Source organism: Marmota marmota, unplaced genomic scaffold (genome assembly GCF_001458135.2).
Source record: "Marmota marmota marmota unplaced genomic scaffold, marMar, whole genome shotgun sequence".
NCBI lineage: Eukaryota > Metazoa > Chordata > Mammalia > Rodentia > Sciuridae > Marmota > Marmota marmota.
This window is the reverse complement of record NW_025999960.1, coordinates 1993518-2017064: the sequence shown is the minus strand read 5'-3', so window position 1 is coordinate 2017064 and position 23547 is coordinate 1993518. Positions and strand designations below refer to the sequence as shown.

The 23547-nt window shown below is 35.3% G+C and overlaps 1 protein-coding gene and 1 non-coding gene across 2 annotated transcripts in view; one reads left to right on the top strand and one right to left on the bottom strand.

The window, feature by feature from the left end:
• Positions 1-23547, top strand: part of Ovch1 (ovochymase 1) — a 57358-nt gene that overhangs the window by 26941 nt on the left and 6870 nt on the right. The window contains 4 exon segments of the mRNA XM_048802493.1: positions 74-254; positions 16060-16132; positions 16583-16778; positions 19304-19458. Of these exon segments, the coding sequence (XP_048658450.1) occupies positions 74-254; positions 16060-16132; positions 16583-16778; positions 19304-19458 (605 nt within the window).
• Positions 13754-13858, bottom strand: LOC125616686. Its single transcript, XR_007347434.1, has one exon. It is a non-coding gene; the product is annotated as a U6 spliceosomal RNA (small nuclear RNA).

Sequence of the window (23547 nt, the reverse complement as noted above, 5' to 3'; positions counted from 1 at the left end):
GCAAGGCTTTGCAGGAGTTGTGTTCATGATTGTTGTCTGGGATGAGCCATTGGTCTCCTCTTCTTTCCTGTAGATATCTGTGGCATCCCTCCATTTAGTCCCCAGTGGCTTTCCAGAAGAATTGCAGGGGGGGAAGAAGCCTGTCCCCACTGTTGGCCCTGGCAGGTGGGTTTGAGGTTTCTAGGTGATCACCAATGTGGAGGTGCCATCATCGATCCAGTTTGGATTCTTACTGCAGCCCACTGTGTACAATCGTGAGTGAAACTGGTGTTTTACTAATCTATTTAACACACGGGTTTATAGGAAATGCCTAGGATACAAGTGTGATTGTCTAACTTCTAAGATCATCCAGACTAATTCTAAAGCAGGAATCTTCCTTTAAGTATTTTCTCTGCATAGCCTTCTAGCTTCTATTTAAACAATGTCAGTAAGGAGAAAGTTAATCCAATCTTGAAATTTTTTTATCCCATTTATGTAGGTCTGATTATTCATGTTGAGCCAAAACCTGCTTCCCATCACAGAATCTATGGGTCTCAACTTACTTTAACTTTAGAAAACAAGAGTTCTTATTTCTTCCTTTGCATAATGATCCTTCCTGTATTTGAACTTTTCTCGTGTTCTACTTTAGTTTAATCTTTAAGCTAGCAACTCAATTTTATTATTGGTAATAATTCCAGATGCCTTCCCATGCAGTGCACTTTCCCCTAGGTTGGTTTAGGATTATTCCTCTTGAAATTGGTTCATGTCAGCAAGGGTAAGATCACTGAATTACCAGAGAGCTATGAGCTATTCTGCGATATGAAAAAGTGAATATAATATATGTGTAGTTTAAAGAATAGTTGTTAAATGGAATGGTGGGACCAAAACTGTACATTTAGGAAAGATCTTTGTACTTATCTCTCAAGACCCCTTAGCTCCATTCCCAAAAGGTAAGTGCTATGCTAAATTTGCTAAGTTTTGTATTCATAGTACCTATGTTCTTTTTAAATTTTTCTTTAAATTTGTTTTTAACATGTCTGTGTTCCTAAAACAGTATATTGTTTTTTGTTTTGATCTTATGTACCAGAATTTTATTTATAATCTTTGCAACTTGCTTTTATACTTACCCTATGTTATGTAGATCAAGCTCTAAGGCATGTGAATATGCATAACTGGTTTGTTTTGGCTACTTAAATCAATCACTTGTGGGTAGGTTCTGAATAGCATTATTGAAAATCTTCCCATATGATTCTACTGTGCAGCCAGGGTCTGGAACCTCTGTCTTTCTGTCTTGATCTTGACCATTTCTCTGCTTGCTCACAGTGCATCAGGTCCCCTTGATTTTTTGATGGTCAACATGCTAATCTTGTCTGTTCTTCAAGGTCTGGTTAGTTGCCCTTCTCTCTGCCACTCATTATGTTTGTCAGGAATCCTTATGTTCGCCTTGGCTTTAAGTTTCTCAGACTTCCCTTTTCTTGACAACATAGGCCATTTCGAGGAGTATTCATCTGGTATTTTGCATAATGTTTCTCAGTTGAGTTTGATATTTTTATTGTGGTTTTATTGGGAGTTCTGGGGTTTTGAGAGGAAGACTACAGAGTAATATGCCATTCTTATTGTATCAAGGATACATATTATCATCAGAACTTATTATTGATATTAACTTCAATCATATAACTAAGGAAATATTCTCCACTGTAAAATTACACTTTCTCCCTTCCCATACTTACTAGTTGGAAGCAAGTCACTAAAAGTTGTCCAGATCAGGGGGTAGACAGTAAGCTCCACCCCTTTGAGCAGGGAGTATTTAAATCATTTAAGATTCTGCATCAGAGTTATCTTTTTTTTCTCTACTTACTAAATCTTATTTAAATTGCTGTGGATTTAGGGATATCTATTTTATAAATACTACATATTTTGTTGCTCAAATTGTTCCAGATTTGCCACTGTGAGCTCCTTCATGTTGGCTGTATCTCTTTGTCAGGCTCCTATCTTTATATAACACTATAAGGTGCTCCAGGCTAATCTTATATGTTCTCTACTCTGTCCCAAAATCAGCCATTTCTCCAAGGAGCCTTGCTTCATTTTATTGGAGAATGGTATGGGAAAACATGATTTGGGTGCTAGATATATTAGGTGCCACTGGAGTTTTGTTGCTTCTAGGTTCTCTCAGTTGACAGAACTAGAAAATAGAGGGATGTCTACTATCATGAGTTACAAACACATCTATCCATCTGCATTTATGTTATGCTAATCTGGAATAAGATAACTATGAGTTTATGTTTACAACTCCAACATCACATGGGATTTCCACAAAATCGACTTTGTTGGAAAAGCCCATTTTATAGTAATTCCCTCAAAATGCATTTTATGGTACTATGAAAAAGAATCTTCAATAGTAGCTGATTAATTAGTGAATCTTAATATTTTGGAAAATATAAGTACTAGTATAGAGGCCAGAGACATAGAAGCATCTTTAAGTAGGTTCCCTTATCAAATAGAATGGTCTATTCTTGAATTTGTATGCAGGGACATCACACCTTGTAGAAAAATAAAGTACATTGCCAAACTATTCTTCTCAAGGTGGACACTCAACTTAATCAATTGAGGTCAAATAAACATGGTCACCTGTAAAATTTTGAGCCATTTAAGTCAATCACAAAATGTAGAATGAAACTAGATTACTATCTCTCATTCTGCACAAAAGTCAATTCAAAATAAACCTAATACTCAAGAATCATCCAGAAACTACGCATCTACTAGAGGAAAATGGGGAAACACTCCAACATATAGACACAGGCAGTGACTTCCTCAATGGGACTCCTAAAGCTCAGGAAATAATAGTCAGAATTAATATATGGTAATATATCAAAATTTCAAAACTTCATGCTCAGCAAAGGAAATAATAATGTGAATGAATGGGAGAAAATCATTCCCATAAACTCTTCCAACAGAGGATTAATATCCAGAATATATATAGGACTCAAAAAACTTATCAAAAACAAATAACCCAATGAATAAGTGGGCAAATAAACTATGCAGTCATTTCTCAAAAGAAGAAAAACAAATTGCCAAATATATGTAAAAAAATATTCAATGTCTTTAGTAATCAGGGAAATGCAAATAAAAAGTACACTGAGATTTCATGTTATTCCAGTTAGCATGGCAATCAAAAATATGAATAACAAGTGCTTGTGAAGATGCAGGAAAATAGGAACTCTTATACATTGTTTAAGAAAATGTATTAGTACAGCAACTATGGAAATACGTATAAATATTCATTAAAAGACTAGGAATGGAGACACATATAATCCAGTTATCAACTCTTGGTGTTTATCCAAAAGAATTAAAGTCAGCATACTATAGTGACATATGCATACCCATGTACATAGCAGTCCAATTTGCAATAGTTGAGTTATGGAACCAATCTAGGTGTCTATCAATATATGATTGACAATAGAAAATGGGGGTATATACACACAATGAAATTCTTACCAGGCCCAAAAGAACAAAATTATGTCATTTTCAAGAAAATGGATAACTAGATGGCATCATGTTAGGCCAAAAACGAACAAACAAAAAAAGTTTGACTCAACAAGAGTCATATGTCTTCTCTCGTGTGGAATCTAGAGGGGAAAAGAGGATAAAAGAGATCTTGAGATAATAAAAAGGAAACTAATAGGGTAGAGAAAGTAGATCCAGGGGAGGGAGATGGGAAAGACCAGGGGAGGTATGGAAATGAAATTGAATGAATTATATCATGTGCATGTATGAATGTGTCATAATCTCACTGATAAAATTAAATACAAACATTGTGTGATTGACTTAAATGGATCAAAAATTTACAGGTGACCATGTTTATTTGACCTCGGTTGATTAAGTTGAATGTCCACCATGAGAAGGATAGTTTTGTAATGTTCTTTATTTTGCCACAAGGTGTTATGTTTCATCAGGGACTTCTTGATTTTTTAACTTTCTCCCCCCACAAGATAATTTTATCAAGTAGAATCTAAAATAGTCTTTCCATTTCACTAACCATTCATCCTCTTAGAATTAATCCATATTAATAATGTTTTGTTTAATTTCCATTAATATTTAAGCATACATGCATATGGTTTATAGTATATGCATATGCCACATTGTTTTATACTTTTGTGTGCACGCATTGTATTTTATTTTTATACTGATTTGAAAAATGTCTGCCAAAACTTTTCATAGATGCCTAGTTTGTTTGACCGGGGAAATATCTTTTTTAAAATTTTTAATTAAAAAATTGTTTTGTTGCACAATTTTACATAATAGTGGGATTGTGACACATTCATACATGTACATGATATAATTCATTCAGTTTCATTCCCATACCTCCACTGGCCTTCCCCATCTCCCTCTCCTCAATCTCCTTTCTCTACCCCATTTATTTAAAAGTCTACCTTTTCTCCAATGTAAGTTTTTCATGCCTTTGTCAAGTATCAGATGACTGTATCTGTGGGTTCTCTGTCTTCTATTCTATTAATGTAATGGTCTTTCTATGCCAATACAATGCTGTTTTGTTACTATAACTCTATAGCATAATTTTGAAATTGTGTATTGTGATGCTTCTAGCATTGCTCTTTTTACTCAGGATTGCTTTGGCTATTCTGGGCCTTTTGTGCCTCTCTATGAATTTTAGTTCTTTCTTGTTTTTTGAAGAATGTCACTAGTGTTTGGATGTGGATTACATTAAATCTGTAGATTACTTTGGTAATATGACCATTTTAACAATATTAGTTCTGCCTATCCATGAAAATGGGAGGGTTTCTATTTTCTAGAGTCTTATATTTCTTTTTTTTTCTTATGTTCTGTAATTTTCATTATAGAAGTCTTTCACCTTTTTGGTTAGATTTATTCATAAATATTTTTGAAGCTATTTTAAATGGAATTGTTTTCCTGGTTACTTTTTCAGGGAATTTGTTATTGGTATATATAAATACTACTGATTTCTATACGATGATCTTGTATCCTGCTATTTTACTAAATTGTTTCTAGAAGCCTTTGTATCTTCCAAAAACAAGTAATTTGACTTTTTCCTTTCTTATTTGTATACCTTTTAAAATTATTTTTAATTTATATATGACAGCAGAATGCATTATAATTCATATTACACATATAGAGCACAATTTTTCATATCTCTGGTTGTATACAAAGTATATTCACACCAATTCGTGTCTTCATACATGTACTTCGTATAATAATGTCCATAACATTCCACCATCATTTCTAACCCCAGATCCCCTTCTTTCTCCTCCCACCCCTCTGCCCTATCTAGAGTTTGGCTATTCCTCCCAAGCTCCCCCTCCCTACGCTACTATGAATCAGCCTCCTTATATCAGAGAAAACATTCGGCATTTGGTTTTTTGGGATTGGCTAACTTCACCTAGCATTATCTTCTCCAACTCCATCCATTTACCTGCAAATGCCATGATTTTATTCTCTTTTATTGCTGAGTAATATTCCATTGTGTATATATGTCACAATTTTTTATCCATTCATATATTGAAGGGTATCTAGGTTGGTTCCACAGTTTAGCTATTGTGAATTGTGCTGCTATAAACATTGATGTGGCTTATATGCTGGTTTTAAGTCCTTTGGGTATAGATCAAGGAGAGGGACAGCTGGATCAAATGGTAGTTCCTTTCCCAATTTTCCAAAAAAGTCTCCATACTGCTTTCCATATTGGTTGCCCCAATTTGCAGTTCCACCAGTAGTGTATGAGTGTACCTTTTTCCCCACATCCTCGCCAACACTTACTGTTGTTTGTATGCATAATAGCTGCCATTCTGACTGGAGTGAGATGAAATCTTAGAGTAGTTTTTATTTGCATTTCTCTAATTACTAGTGATTGATGAACATTTTTTTATGTATTTGTTGATTGATTGTATATCATCTTCTGAGAAGTGTCTCTTCAGGTCCTTGGCCCATTTATTGATTGGGTTATTTATTTATTTATTTATTTATTTATTTATTTATTTATTTATTTTGGTGGTTAGCTTTTTGAGTTCTTTATATACCCTAGATATTAGTACTCTATCTGATGTGTGAGGGATAAAGATTTTCTTCCAAGATGTAGACTCTCTATTCACCTCACAGATTGTTTCTTTTGCTGAGAAAAAGTTTGAGTCCATCCCATTTATTGATTCTTGATTTTAATTCTTGTGCCACAGGAATCTTATTAAGGAAGTTGGGGCCTAATCCCACATGATGGAGATTAGGGCCTACTTTTTCTTCTAATAGACTCAGGGTCTCAGGTTGTATTCCTAAGTCCTTGATTCATTTTGAGTTGAGGTTTGTACATCATGAGAGATAGGGGTTTAATTTCATTTTGTTGCATATGGACTTCTAGTTTTCCCAGCACCATTTGTTGAAGAGGCTATCTTTCCTCTAATGCATGTTCTTGGCACTTTTGTCTAATATAAGATAATTGTAGTTTTGTGGGTTAGTCTCTGTGTCCTCTATTCTGTACCATTAGTCTACTAGTCTGTTTTGGTGCGAATACCATGCTGTTTTTGTTACTATTGCTCTGTAGTATAGTTTAAGGTCTGGTATAGTGATGCCACCTGCTTCACTCTTCCTGCTAAGGACTGCTTTAGCTATTCTGGGTCTCTTATTTTTCCAGATGATTCATGATTGCTGTTTCTATTTCTATGAGGAATGTCATTGGAATTTTGATCAGAAGTGCATTAAATCTGTATATGCTTTTGGTAGTATTGTCATTTTGATAATATTAATTCTGCCTATCCAAGAGCAAGGTAGATTTTTCCATTTTCTAAGATCCTCTTTAATTTCTTTCTTTAGGGTTCTGTAATTTTCATTATATAGATCTTTCACCTCCTTGGTTAAGTTGATTCCCAAGTATTTTTTTTTTGAGGCTATTGTAAATGGGGTAGTTTTCCTCATTTCCCTTTCTGAGGATTTGTCATTCATATACAGAAATGCCTTTGATTTATGGGTGTTGATTTTATATCCTGATACTTTGCGGAATTCATTTACTATTTCTAGGAGTTTTCTGGTGGAACTTTTAGGGTCTTCCAAGTATAAAATCATATGATCAGCAAATAGTGCCAATTTGAGTTCTTGTTTTCCTGTGTGTATCCCTTTAATTTCTTTCATCTGTCTAATTGCTCTGGCCAGTGTTTCAAGAACTATGTTAAATAGAAGTGGTGAAAGAGGGCATGTTCTAGTTTTTAGAGGGAATACCTTCAATTTTTTCCATTTAGAATTATGTTGGCCTGGGGCTTAGCATATATAGCCTTTATGATGTTGAGATATGTTCCTGTTGTCCCTAATTTTTCTAGTGTTTTGAACATAAGGGGTGCTGTATTTTGTCAAATGCTTTTTTCTGCATCTATTGAGATGATCCTATTATTCTTATCTTTAATTCTCTTGATGTGATGAATTGCATTTATTGATTTCTGTATGTTGAACCAACCTTGCATCCCTGGGATGAATCCCACTTGATCATAGTGCACGATCTTTTTGATGTGTTTTTGTATTTGATTTGCCGGAATTTTATTGAGAATTTTTATGTCTATGTTTTTTAGAGATATTGGTCTGAGTTTTCTTTCTTTTTTTTTTTTTTTTTGATGTGTTTTTGCCTGGTTTTGGAATTGGGGTGATATTGGCCTCATAGGATGAGTTTGGAAGTGCTGTGTCTTTTTCTATTTCCTGAAATAAATTGAAGAGTATTGGTATTAGTTCTTCTTTAAAGGTCTTGTAGAACTCGTCTCTGTATCCATCTGGTCTTGGGCTTTTCTTGGTTGGTATACTTCTGATGGCATCTTCTATTTCATCGCTTGAAATTGATCTGTTTAAATCGTATCATCCTAATTCAATGTGGGCAAATGATATGACTCTAGAAATCTGTCAATGCCTTTGATATTTTCTATTTTATTGGAGAACAAGTTTTCCAAATTTCTAATTATCTTCTGTTTTTCTGTAGTGTCTGTCATGATATTTCCTTTTTCATCATGTGTGTTAGTAATTTGAGTTTGCTCTCTCCTTCTCTTTGTTAGCATGGCTAAGGGACTGTCAATTTTATTTATTTTTTCAAAGAACCAACTTTTTCTGTCAATTTTTTCAATTGTTTCTTTTGTTTTAATTTCATTGATTTCAGCTCTGATTTTAATTATTTCCTGTCTTCTGCTTTTGGTGTTGATTTGTTATTTTTTTATTTGTTTATTTTTTACAAACATGACAATAGTGGAAAGCATTACACTCATTATTACCCATTTACAGCTCAATTTTTGTAACTCTGTATATAAAGTATGTTCACGCCATTATACATTCTCTCTCTCTCTCTCTCTCTCTCTCTCTCTCTCTCTCTCCTCTATCTTTTGTATTACAATTCTTTTTTTTTAAGCAGAGGAAAAGTTTATTTGGGGGCTCACAGTTTCAGAGATCTCAGTCCATAGACAGTCAGCTCTATTCCTCAGAACTCAAGGTGAAGCAGAACATCATCATGGAAGAGCGTGGTGGAGGAAAGCAGCTCAGGAATCTTTGCATTACAATTCTTTTTTTTAATATTTATTTTTTAGTTTTGGTGGACATAACATATTTATTTTATTTTATTTTTATGTGGTGCTGAGGATTGAACCCAGTGCCCCATGCATGCCAGGCAAGCGAGCTACCGCTTGAGCCACATCCCCAGCCCCTACAATTCTTAATACACATATATTCTTCTTTTTCTATGGCCTTGAGATGTAGTGTTAAGTCACTTATTTGTTGACTTTTTCTTCTTTTAAGGAATGAGCTCCATGCAATGAACTTTCCTCTTAGAACTGCTTTCATAGTGTCCCAGAGATTTCGATATGTTGTATCTGTGTTCTCATTTACCTCTAAAAATTTTTTTAATCTCCTCCTTGATGTCTTCTGCAAACCATTGTTCATTCAGTAACATATTCTTTAGTCTCCAGGTGTTGGATTTTATTTCTTATTTTATTATTGATTCCATTATGATCTGATAGGATGCAGGGTAGTATCTCTACTTTTTTATATTTGTTGAGTTGCTTTGTGGCATAATATATGGTCTATTTTAGAGAAGGATCCATGTGCTGCTGAAAAGAAAGTGTATTCTCTCATTGAAGGATGAAATATTCTATATGTCAGTTAAGTCTAAGTTATTGATTGTATTATTGAGTTCTATAATTTCTTTGTTCAGCTTTTTTTGGAAGATCTATCTAGTGATGAAAGAGGTGTGTTAAAGTCACCCAAAATTATTGTGTTGTGGTCTATTTGACTCTTAAACTTAGAGTTTGTTTGATGAACATAGACACTCCATTGTTTGGGGCATATATATTTATAATTGTTAAGTCTTGTTGGTATATGGTTTCCTTGTGTAGTATATAGTGTCCTTCTTTATCCCTTTTGATTAACTTTAGCTTGAAGTCTACTTTATTTGATATGAGGATGGAAACTACTGCTTGCTTCCACAGTCCATGTGAGTGGTATCATTTTTCCTAACCCTTCACTTTCAGCCTGTGGATGTCTTTTCCTATGAGATGAGTCTCTTGGAGGCAGCATATTGTTGGGTCTTTTTTTTGTTTTTAATCCAGTGTGCTAGCCTATGTCTTTTGATTGGTGAGTTTAGGCCATTAACATTCAGGTTTATTATTGAGACATGATTTGTATTTCCAGCCATTTTTGTTTATTTTTGATATTTATCGTGACTTGGTTTCTCCTCTGATTAGATTTTCCTTTAGTGTAATACCTCTCTCTGCTGATTTTCATCATTGTTTTTCATTTCCTCTTTGTAGAATATTTTCATTTCCTCTTCGAGGATGTTCTGTAGTGTAGTCTTTCTAGTTGTATATTCTTTTAACTTTTGTTTATCACGGAAGGTTTTTATTTCATCATCAAATCTAAAGCTTAATTTTGCTGGATATAAAATTCTTGGTTGGCATCCATTTTCTTTCAGAGCTTAATATATGTTGTTCCATGATGCTCTCTTGGCTTTGAGGGTCTGGGTTGAAAAATCTGCTGGGATACGAAGTGGTTTACCCCAAATGTGATCTGATTCATCTCTCTTGTGGCTTTTAAGATTCTATCCTTATTCTGTATGCTAGGCATTTTTGTTATAATGTGGCTTGGTGTAGATCTGTTGTAATTTTGTATATTTGTTGTCCTGTAAGCCTCTTGTATTTGTTTTCCAATTTATTCTTCATGCTTGAGAAATTTTCTGATAATATCTCATTGGAGAGATTGTGTATTCCTTTAGTTTGAAATGCTATGCCTTCCTTTATCCCAATAACTCTAGATTTAGTCTTTTGTTGCTATGCCATAATTCTTGGATATTCTGCTCCTGGTTTCTTACTATCTTCACTATGTGATCAACTTTATTTTCCAGATTGTAAACTTTGTCTTCATTATCTGACATTCTTTTTTCCAAATGATATAGTCTGTTGGTTATGCTTTGTATTGAGTTTTTTATTTGGTTTATTGTATCCTTCATTTCAAGGATTTCTGAGTGTTTTTTTTCCAGACACTCTATCTCTTTCTTGAAGTAATCTTTTGCTACCTATATTTGCTCTCTTACCTCTTTGTTGGAGTCATCATTTTTTGCCTGTATTTGCTCATTTAGGTCATTCTTTAATACACAGATCATTTTAATTATGAACCTGGTTTGTTTGGGGCACTTTCCTCCCTTGTTTTTCATGTGTCTATGTGTCTTCCTTTCTCGCAGTGTGGGTCTAAGATATTACTGTTTCCACCCTATATTCTTGTAGTACCCATGCAGATTATCTGTACTTCATCTTGATGTTGGGCTTCTAGACCATGCTGGTGTCCCTCAATGTATGCTACTGCTACTAATAAGGAGGTGTGGCAATAGGCAAGGTAACTTGAGATAGTAGTTGAGGTGCCCCAAGATGGATGCAATGTCTTATAGAGATGGGGTTGAAAGGGTGGGCCTCACATTCTCTTTGGGATGCTTGCTCTGAAATGCAGCTGCTTCTAGGCCCTGTCTGTTGTCAAAAAGCTAGGGGCTACTGTCTGGGGAAGGCTATGGCAATGACTGCAGTGTCCCAAGATGGAAGTGGGTTAGGCTTAGGCTCCCAGATTGGGGTAGGGTGCAAATTGGAACCTACCCTGTACTTTGGTCCCATAAGTCGGTATGGGTGGATCTGGGCTGGGCCTGACCTCCTGCATTAGTCTGTTGGTCAGAAGGAGTGGTCCTGTGCTGGAGGCTGGGCCCTGATGGGTGTCTGCAGGTGGAGGGTTGGACCAGGGCCTACTGTGAGCCTGGGTCCCATGCTAGCACATCTCTTATTTGTATACTTTTTATCTCTTTCTCTTGTCTAGTTGCTGTGGCTAAAATTCAAGCACTATTTTGAATAGCAGTAGTGAGAGTGGACATCCATATTTTGTTCCTGACTTTAAAGGAAATGTTTTCAGTTTTTCCGCATTCAGTATGATATTGGCTTTGGGTTTGTCATATATAGCCTTTATCATGCTAAAGTAAGTTCTTTCTATCCTTAGTTTCTTCAGTGTTTTTAACACAATTGGATGTTGAGTTTTGTGGAAGGATTTTTCTGCATTAAAATGATCATGTGACTTTTGTTCTTGGTTCTAATTATGTGGGATATTTATTTGCATACATCAAACCATCCTTGCAACTCTGGAATTAAAGCAGCTTGATCATGATGTATAATCTCTGAAATGTGTTGTTGAGTTGAATTTGATAATGTTATTAAGGACTTTTGCATCAGTGTTCCATCAAGGGTGTAGGTTTGTAGTTTTCTTTCTGTTAGGTCCCTAGGCCAAAGTAACTCCATTTTGAAAATCAGCACCTGCCCACCTAGGCATTACCTTCCGGTAAGGCCCACCCAGAAAGAGTCCCTAACAACAGAAACCACAGCAAAGACATCAAGTAACAATCACAGGACCAGACGGGTTATTGTTAAACTACTCCATTATATTTGACTATATAGTTAAGTTTTTCCAGAAACCTTCTGTGCCTTGCAAAAGGGCAGCCTGGCAGATATTCTCTGTCAATAAACCTTTGTTTGAACTCAGAGATGTGTCTCTTTTGGACTTTGTGCCACTTATCGTAATACTTTTCTTGAGGAATCCTTAGCTAGTTTTGGTATTGAAGTGATATTGGCTTCATAGAGTAAATTTGGAAGAGTTCCCTTTTCTATTTCATGGAATAATTTGATTCTAGATTTTCCAATTTATTGGAATGTTTTCAAAATAGTCCCTACTATTCCTCTGTATTTCAGTGATGTCTGTGGTAATATCTCCTTTTTATATGTCCAATTTTATTAATTTGGGTCTTTCCTTTGATAAAGGAGATTGATAGTTTGGCTAAAGGTTTATCTTTTTAAAGAACCAACTCTTCATTGTTCCTTTTTATTTTTTATTTGCTATTTCATTAATTACAGCTTTGATATTTATTCATTCTTTTACTGGTTTGGGATTGGTTTATTATTTTTCAGCAACTTGAGATGCGTTATTAGGTTATTTATTTGGGATATTTTTGACTTTTTTTTCATGTGGGCATTCATACCTGTAAATTTTCCTCTTAGAACTGCCTCACTGTGTCAGAGATTCTGGTATGTTGTGTTTCTATTCTTGGGTGAGCAAATTTTTAAATTCTCCCTGATTTCTTTGACATATTCATTCAAAAGTATATTGTTCCATTTCCATGTGTTTACATAGTTTTTTTAATTGTTGTTAATTTTTAATTTCATTCCATTATGATCTTATAAGATGCAAGGAATTATAAATTTTTTCATACTTGCTAAGATTTTCTTCATGATATAAAATATGATCTTTTTTGGAGAAAGTTTCATGAGCAGATGAAAAGTGTGTTCATTCTGTAGATGTCTGTTAAGTCATCTAGGTGATTCAGACAAAATAGTAATCTATTGGTAAGAGAAGTATATTGAAATCACCTAGTATTATTGTATTGGAATTTTTATGAGCTTTTATGTTAAATAGTATTTGTTTTCATGTAGTTAGATGCACAGATATTTAGGAGTATAAATATTAAATACCATTTTATCTTTTTTAATTCTCTTCAGTATGTAGTGACTTTCTTTGTTTCATCTAGTTTTGGCTTGAAGTTTGTTTGTTGGATAAGAGTGTTACTCATGCTTGCTTTTGAGCTTCAGTTGTATGTAATATGATTTTCATCCTTTCACTTTTAGCATATAATATCTTTGCTTCTGAGATGTGTTTCTTATAGGCAACATATAGTTGGGTCTTATTTTTAATCCATTCTGCCTATCTTTTAATTGGAGAACTGAGACCATTTACATTTAGTGTAATTATAGAGAGAGATTTATTACTTCTTGAAGTTTTTATCTATTTCTAATGTTTGATCCTAGTTATCACTTGCTTATGGGATTTATTCTTTCCTGAACTCTATTGGTTGTTTTTTATTTTCTTTTACATGTAGGATTCCTTTACGTATACTCTGCAATGCTGACTGAGTAGTTATGCATTCCTTTAGTTTATGCTTATCTTGGAAGGTTTTCATTTTCTCACCAATTTCAAAGGATCTTGTTTGGCAGTTATTTTCTTTCAGGGATTGAAGTATGTCACTCCAATCCCTCTTGAACTTCAGGATTTCTGTTGAGAAATGTGCTATTATTCTGATTGGTATTCCCCTGAATCTAACCTGGCACTTCTCTCTCATAGCTTTTAAATTTTTTTTCCTTGATATGGATTTTTGGCATTTTAATTATAATGTGTCATGGAGAGATTCTTTTCTGGTCTTGTCTACTTGAGGAACTAAATTAAAAATATGGAACACTTCACAAATTTGCGTGTCATCCTTGTGCAGGGGCCATGCTAATCTTCTCTGTCATTCCAATTTTAGTACATGTGCTGCCAAAGACAGCATGAAAATGTCTTTTTAAAGCTAATCTTTGAAATACATGGATTTTTTACATCAAAAGTGTCTTAATATTCTGGTATAGCGAAGTGATAAGTCATACTCATACCCTGCCTCTGTGGAAACTTGTCAACTGATTCCTTCATGGATTTCTCTAACTCATCTTAATCAACTTTATTTGCATCCAGGGCTCTACTCCCCATTGAAGGGGGCATCTAAGTATCCAAATCCAATGAAAAGGGAAGTTTGCCAAAAGAGAGAAGGCAGTTGGAGAGAGAGACAAAATCCAAGAGTGATGTAGACGACAATTTTACTGACAGTTGCCTGGCACCAGGCTAGCTGACATTGTTGAGTAGTACCCCGAAGACACTGAGAACTGATGCAACATTGAACCATTGCCTATGTAGCTTCCCAGCCATTAGCTACTGTTAAAATTAGTTCTCAAACTTTAGCATACACCAAAATCACCTGGAAGATTTTCTGATTAAGTCTTATGTGGAGCCTGAAAATATGTATTTCTAACAATCTCACCAATTATATTATTCCACGCTTTGGGAAAACTCATGTTCTCATCTTGCTAACTCCACATGAGTTTTTTTTTTTTGCCCATGTGGGTCTCTTAATATATTGTAGGGACTAAATTCACTTTGCACTTATGTATTGGAATCTTCTTGTTTTAAAATCAGAAACTCTTTCAACTTCGGCCACTTACTTTCTATGATTCAGTATGGCTCTTTTTTCAATTGACACATGTCCCATTGTTGGGTTGGGGATAAGACCCTAAGGACATAAGAGATGAAACTGGATTACAGAAAAGTGAAAAGAGGATGGAGCAGTTCATCAATTGATACCTTGAGATATTTATTATCTCATTATTGGAAAAATTTCAGGCTTTGTTGCCTAAGAATGTGTATATTGCTATGATACATGCTTTTTACATGGTATTCTTTACAAAAACTCAAGGATATTTGACTCTGCACATAAAATTTAACTAGAAAATGAGGTCTACATTGTCATCTGTACCATGGTTTTAAAATTATTTTACTGTAAAGTGAATACTATCTCCTATATGGAAAACTACAGGAGTAACTTTAAGAACTAAGTTCTGGAATAGGGATGTAGCTCAATGGTATAGTGTATGCCTCGCATGTGCAAGACCCAGGATTTGATCCTCAGCAAACCCCACTACACCCACAAGAAATAAAAGCAAAATAAGTTTCTTCACTACCAAGTAATAATTTACAGGGGTGACTTTGAAAATAAAGTTTAATCCTTCCATTAGAGTGCATGATAAATAATAACGATGATAATGGCTTCCATTATGAAGGCATTACCATCTGCAAGTTACTTGCCAAGCACTTTATTGGAGTCAGCTCCCTTAATAAAGGCATCTTGAAATTCATGACTGAGTCAAACTTGTCATGCAGGGAATCAAAATGAGCATGGTTATGACTAGAGAAAAGATGCCTACATATATTAAGAAATATCTCCTTTGAATAAAGTGTGATGAAAGTTGATTTCAATAACTTTACTTTTCCTAAAGACAGTTTTGAAACAATGGAAAAATTAATCTCCAAGCACAAGCAATAATATGTTTCTGGCAATTAAGGGGTTTTTTTCCTCAGATATTTCTTCAGCTGGAGATCTTGATACGGCCAATTAATGGATGTTGTTGAAGATGTTTGTGTGTCTTTTTGAAATCTATCAAAAAAGTGTGCCAACCTCAAGTTTACAGTTAAAATAACTTTCACAAAGTAGATGCCCATATCACCAGCACTCAGATAAGATATCAAAATATCACCACCACCTACCAGTCCTCCTATTGCTCCTCTTTATAGTTACTCTCCTAGAAATAATCAGTGCCCTGATTTCTGACACCATAGGGGAGTTTTGCCTATCTTGGAACTGATAATATTGTTGTGAAATTAAAATATTTTAATTTTTTTATTTTTCCTTAAGACTAAAAATAGTCTTTGGTGATATTTAATAAGGGCTCCAGTTTTATGGACAAAAGGAGGAGACAAGATATGCAATACCTCAGGTAGATCAGGAGTAGTGGAGTAGTTTGTGTGGCAGGGAAACCATACTGAGTACCTAGGAAGGGTTGGGTATTACCTGGCTAAAATGAGCAGTACCTGTTGATAGGACTGAATGGGTTTAGACCAAAATACAAAAGTGTGTTTTCACATTAACTTTTGCTCTTTCTCCAGAAAAGGAAATCCACGCTCTTGGACTGTTGTTGCTGGGGACCATGATAGAACCCTAAAGGAATCAACTGAGCAGGTGGGTAGTTATTTTTTAAAGGTCATTCCATCCACCTTCTAAAGGATATCATGTGCCATCAAAAACCTTTAGCTAAAATATGATTATTTATGAATGTTCTAATGCCCCTTTACACTTATAATGTATACCTGTTTTTAAAGGTGCATTTTGAGATGAAATTTTAATTTGAGAATTGGGTGAGGCAGGTCAGGAAGCACAGATCCGGGTTGATTGATTGTGCACAGGTCTGCATAGTTTTGTTTATCCAGGATCATCAATCCTCAGAATGTGGTTCATTGCCTCCCATAAATTATAAACCAAGATTACCCTTTTGGACTTAGTTGAAAATCATTTTCATTGCTGATGTATAGACATGAAGAGATTCAAGATTTGTTTGGGACCATTATGCAAGGAAGTAGCTTGACTCTTTGATTTTCTTATCTTGTAATTGCTTACCTGCCCTTGATACAGGTGAGAAGGGCCAAACACATCATAGTGCATGAAGACTTTGATATAGTAACCTATGACTCTGATATTGCTCTAATACAATTGAGCTCTCCTCTGGAATACAACTCAGTGGTGAGACCAGTATGTCTCCCACATAGCAGGGAACCTCTGTTTTCCTCTGAGATCTGTACTGTGACTGGATGGGGAAGCACTAGTGAAGGTGGGTACTTAACATCTAGCAGCACTATTTATGAGAGTGTAATTTTTAAAAATATGTTATGCAAATATCAAGCAGTATTTGCTTTAGCCTCTCTTCCTTCTGAAAGGAAATAATGTTTTACTTACTTGTAATAGCTCAGTAAGTGATTAGAGAATGAGCAGTCTTAAATTTTTCCTTCTGAGTTATTTAAATAGATTAGATCAGGGGTCAGACCTCTGCAAAGGGCCAGATAATAAGTCTTTTAGGCTCTGCAGGCCATATGGTCTCTGTCAGGACTACTCAATTCTACCAGTGTAAAGTTAAACAGCTGAAGACAATACATGCCACATTAGGAATGGCCATGTTCCAACAGCACTTCATTTATGAAATTTAAAACATAGTATGCATATATGATTAAGAGTATTTTTTAGATTTTTTTCCAACCATCTAAAAATGTGAAAAATATTCTTAATTCATGGATTTATATAAAATATGCCCAGGGTCTGTTGGTATATAACCCAGAATTGATCCTTGGTTGTGTATGCTGACCCTTAGGCTAGATTATAAGGTTCTTAAAGCCATAGTAAACACAGAAAGCTCTGAATAGATTGATGTTTGCTTTCTGCTTCTTTTACTATATCAGATCATTTTATTTTCATTCCATTTGTGTCATTTGCAGTAAGAGGAGTTATCTTTGATTCCTAATGGTATTCTTGTTCACAGCTTACTATGTTACCTATAGCCAAATTGCATTTCATAAAATCTTCACAACTATCATAACAAATTTTATCATTCTCATTTTCCAAATGAGGTTGTGGCCCTATGTTTTAAGTAATTTTGTAAGATCCCATGACTATTAAACATCAAAGCTAGGACTTAAGGTCAGCATGGCTCAGCTTATAATCATTCCTTGAATGGCTTCTCATTATATTTAGAAAAAAATCTAAACACTAGCTTAGTTTGGAAATCTCTGATTTGGTCTCCACTTAACTCTCCAACACCATTTCCTCCTTTTGTCCCCTTGTTTGTTAACCTTCTGATACCATGGCCTTCTTTCTTAAATGCCAAACTTGTCCTGCCTTCTAAAGATCTGCACTTTCTTTCTCTCCACTTGGAACACTCTCTTGCATTCTTTGCAGAGTTGCTCTTCATCATTCCATTCTCAAATGAAATGTCACTCTCCTTCTTGGGCCACACTGCTGCAGCAAGACTACTCTTCCATCCTTCCTTGCTACCTAGTTTTATCATCTCAATGCACTTGAACATTCTTAGCATTATTTTTTGTAATCATTTTCTACATCTCACCCATTAATATCAGAGATACATCCTGGAAGCAGATCTGTCGAATGATCTCACTCTCTCCTCAGGGGCTAGAAGTATACCTGGCATTTACTAAGCTTCAGTGTATATCTGTTGATTGGCTATAAAGTCCTTAAATAAACATACCTAACACATTTCAAACTTTAATCAATTCTATGACCACTGGACAAATGAGCCATTGTTTCAGTCTTATAAAATATAATTCATTCTTTGCATCCAAAAGGAGGGAATGAAGTCTTAATTTTGAAATATGGCCAGCCACACTGATGAGAGGATAGTTCCTGAAAAGGAGTATTAGTGCATTCAAAGGGACATAAGATTTACAGTTAGACCTAGGATTGAGTCCTAATTCTGTTCTGTAAAAGCTACATGATCACATTTTCAGAGGTTGGGTTTTACATGTGTGAGATCAGTATGATTAACCTACCTCACAATGTTGTTTTATTATGGAGTTGGAGTTTAATATAAAGTTTTACATAAATGTGAAATTATTTTTGTTTCGCTTCAAAAGATACAGGATATATAGCACTCAACTTTTAAAAATAGCCATAAATCTAGAATAAGTCACATAGAATACACTAACATAGGTTTGCCCAAGTTTGAGAAGAAACTTCTCATTAGTTCACCATTAGTGCCATCTGACATTGAAGATGAGATTGGGCTTTAGCAATAGTAGAGGAAAAGAATATGATTTTGATTTCCCCTAGATAATCATATAAGCATATATGTTCATATACTTATAAGTGTATATTTATATAATATGGTTATATTTATAAATATATTTATGTAAATCATATATAGTACCAATTCACATCTTCCTGAGTTTTTCTTTTTGATTTTTGTTTTCTTTTTTTTTGGTGTTAGGAATTGAACCCAGGGTCCTGCACATGCTGAGCACACACTTTATCACTGAACTATACCCCCAGTTCCTCTGAATTCTTGTGCGGCACTATTTGATAAGATAAAACTTAAACTGGAAATAAGCTAGGCAAAAAGTTATTCTCCCAGTGGCCTCCCCTTTACAAAGATGTCACATCGCAAAATGAAGACATGCTGCATGAAACACTTGTATCCTCCCCACCCCCAATATTCTCTATCTGCTCAGGAAAAATAGAAAGGCTACAGTTATGTAGATACAGAGCAAGTCTGAACTTAATATGTCTTTGGCGTCACTTTCTGCTTACTTCATCATCAAGCCTCTCTTTCTGAATCTGTTTCTTCAGTAGACGGTGGCCTAGCCAGTCGCTTACAGCAGATTCAAGTGCCTGTGTTAGAAAGAGCGGTCTGCGAACACGTTTACTATTCTGCTCATCCAGGAGGGATCACAGACAGGATGATCTGTGCTGGCTCTGCTGTATCTGGAAGGAAAGATTTCTGCCAGGTGAGAGCATTCTGACTTTGCACAGGAAGACAGAAAGTTTGGCACCTACTCGGAGTCTCCTTAGGCAGGCGGAAAACTGTTGAAGGCACAAGCATCCGACTTCTTACCACATCCCTTCACAAAGGCCAGGAGGGGTGCAGGAAGATTTGTTACTTAATCCTAACAGCCTGCAATGTCAGTGGTAGAAAGCAGCTGTACAACCAGAATGGCCAGTGGTAGATAGGAGCCCATGAGAAGGGAGGGTATGGCAGGACCACTAACCAGGCCTGAAAGTGGGGGAAATGTGAACGTATACATTTAGGGTTTGGGGAACAGGGTGATGAGTGAATAAGGTTTCAAATTAGTATGTCCTACTTAGAACTTTAAAAGTTTTATTGTTATTAATCTTCTATATACTAAATTTTTTATATATGACAACAGAATGCATTACAATTCTTATTACATTTATAGAGCACAATTTTTCGTATCTCTGGTTGTAAAAATAGTATATTCACACCAATTCGTGTCTTCATACCTGTACTTTGGATAATAATGATCATCATATTCCATCATCATTAATTACCCCAAGCCCCCTCCTTCCCCTCCAACCCTCTAAATTTTTAATTGTAGATTAAAATAATCACTAAGAGGAAAATATGAACCTAATGGTAAAAATGGTTTTCATATTCAGTGAAAAGTCACAAGGCAATAGTCTCTTTTCAGTGAGATTATAGAAGCACCAAGCTATACAGATCTATATATGCAAGCCACTGGCAAGTTCAGGATCAGCTAAGAAAAAAGAAGCATATGGATGAATACTTTGAGGAATACCAGCTTCAATATTCATAAAGTCAACTGATAAATGTGACTTTAGATACATCACCTTGAAAGAGTTGCTGATACTCTGCATGCCCACCTTTAAACCCTAGTCTGGATTTGGGGGGTAGCCCCAGTTGAAGGAAAGTTTGTGTCTGTAGGGCAGGCAGATATTTCTCCAGATTTAACACTCATACTGGTCTGTGGTAAAGAGGGAAGAAAAAATGAATCTCTTCTTCTCTGCTTCTTTATAACCCTCCCCACTACTACCACCAGAAATCAGTCAAAATCATAAAAAAATGAATGTCGCTTCTATGGAGAGAAGCTACTGGGCATTCATCAAGGTGGAAGTCCTTCCATATGAAAATATGGAGAGAAAAGGAAGAACCCCCCACTTAACAGGTACTCTCATGGTGTTCATCACCACTTAAATTCTGTTTGTGTTGCTTATCTTAATTCTCAATACCCAGAAGCAGATCCTAAGATGAGTATTCAAGTGTAATGGTTTATTTCAGGAAGTGTAGACATCGCAGAGAGGAAAGTGAGGAGAAGGTACAAGGAAGGGAAGCAGCCAATCAAGGATGAGCACTTACACCAGCTAACGCAGGGAGGGACTAAGCCTTATCCTGCAGGGAAACTGTGCAGTGATGTAGACCATACGTGGTATATTCATCTCATCTGAGAGGTGAGAAAACTGGGGAATTTACATACTACTTCCCCAAAGTCACAGTTTTAGGACTGCCTGGAAGGAGGCTGTTAATTCCTCATAATTTCCCATACTTCTGGGTGGCCTGAGCGTTGAGGGTGGAGAGTGGGAAAGAGCCTACGGCACAAAGCCAGGACTTGTGTGGGGAGATCTGAGGAACCTGGGAAGGGTACTCCCACTATAGCACATTACTGTTCACCTTAAACAATCAGATAGAAAAGAGCTCTAAATTATTGTGTTCATTCTTCTCCTTGGTATATTGAGATATTTAGGAATGGTTTTTCTGTTTGAATCAAGGAAATCCCAAATGGCTTTATTGTCTGTCATATGTGACAGCATCTAACATTAAGAGACATGTTTATTTTGTGTCAAGAAAGCAAAAAAAAAAAAATGAAACAGGTTTAAAGTGGTCCATGTCACAGGTGACCCAAATATCATCATGTCATTTGGCACCTATTATTTAAGCTTCATTCGACTGTCACTTAGTCTGCAGCATGACCAAATTCACTGCCAACATGAAGGAAGAAAAATAGGAGTTGAGATTCTATTAAATATAGCCAGCTATCTTTATAGTAGACACTTGGCTACTGAAGGGTGACTTTAGAAACTCGCTTTGATCAAATGGACTCTAATATTTCTATCATGAAACTGATTTTTACCCTCCTGTGTATGCTCAGAAGTAATGATTCTACTAATGTAATTTCTCATTTAGGAAGGTAAAACTAACAATGTCAGAACATAGAGACTTGGGGCTTTCAGATATGCAATGCAGAATCCTATTCTTTGCTCACTGGGTTTCAAAATTTTTATTTCAAGTTGTTTTGACCTATAAAGCAATAGATGTGTATCTTCACAAAGTGATACGTGACCTGCTCCTGTTTTCTAAGTTTGTTTCATATTTTTCCTTGATAACAGTTTAAGCCACACTGATTATCTTCTAACCTCCCAAATTTCCAAGTCTTAGTTATCTCAGGGCCTTAATCTAGACTTATCTTCTGCATAAAATGCTATTTATTCCTCTGGTCTTTCTTTCTTTCTTTTTTAATCAGAGATTGAACTCAGAAGGGCTTAACCACTGAGCCACATTTAGAGACAGGGTCTTGCTAAGTTGCTAAGGGCCTCACTAAATTGCTGAGGCTGGCTTTGAACTTGTGATCAAAGTTGCCTCAGCCACCCAAGTCACAGGAATTATAGGTATGGTCCACCGTGCCCACCTCCTCCATGTTTTCAAATTTTGTTCCTTCCTGAATGTATGCATATACATACATGTACATGTAAGGATACATATATACCTACCTTTATTCTCTACCATTCACTCTGAATATTTCCTTTATAACTGCTATTGCCATCTTATTTGTTCATATTCTGTCTTGCTCAGTATGCCTGGTTCACTGTAGGCACTGAATAATTTTTAAATAAAAAGTATCACTTGTTTATGGAATGTGCTAGGCCTTATGATAGATACTATCAATGAAAGATAAATTAGGTAAGTTCCCTATATCATGGAATGTATGTAGCTGCCTGAAAAATTAAAAGTGTTAGTGGTGAAGAATGAATGATTAAAAACAACACCTAACTGGACACATCAGACAATTTTGAAACTGGAAAGATGTCGTAAGTATAATTTTACTTTATGAAAAAAATTAAGCCCTAAGAAAATGTTAATTGTTCTGCATTAAACTAGAGGCTCTCCTTATTTCTAATTTAGGGAAGTTTCCTTCTGGGAAGTTTTTCACATAAAATAAACAGATCTCAAATATGTACCTTCAGCTCAAATTCAATTAAATGTGTTAAAATAAAAATCTTGTGTTTTAAGGCTTGTTTTTGATGCATCTAATAGAACTTCATCATAAGAAAACATTTATTATGAGACAGGCACTATACATGAATAATGCTTAATGCCTACCCTCACTGGAGCACATGATGTAAACAGAAGTCCTCATAAACAAGTACCTGTGTTGGGCACTGCTATTGTCACACTGAACCAGAAAAGACATGTATGTTGGTGCTAATTAATAGATGAATATGTGTGATATACATACTTGGTGCCATTAATAATACCACTGTTTCTTCCAAATCTTCATTTTTGCTTATTTAATTTAAACAAAACAAATATTTGGGGAAGATTGACTCTTCCATCTGAGTTTTTGATGCAGATTTCTCTTTTGAGATGTGTTCACTCTAATCCTAAGACCAAAGTAGCAATATGTAACAGTAAATAAGAAAAAAAGTTAAATTTTCTTGTGTCTCCTTGATTATAAAACTAGACACTAGAGCTATCTAAGATATCTCCATTAATGAGTATTTATCAACATGGTAGAAAAGGAGCATTGGGCTCTGACAGGTGACGTGGGCTCAGATTCTATTGCCGCCACTACCTATGTGTGTGAATCGGCATAGATCTCTTATTCCTGTAAGTAGGTTTTCACATCTGATATCCTAGTAAGTTTAATTAGTTCAGACCTTAGGATGTCTGAAATTGCATGAATTGAGAATTTGGAGGTAAACCAAAATAAAATTATGATACTGGAATTAGTATGAATGCATATTTTTAATTTTTTTTAGTTGTAAATGAACACAATACCTTT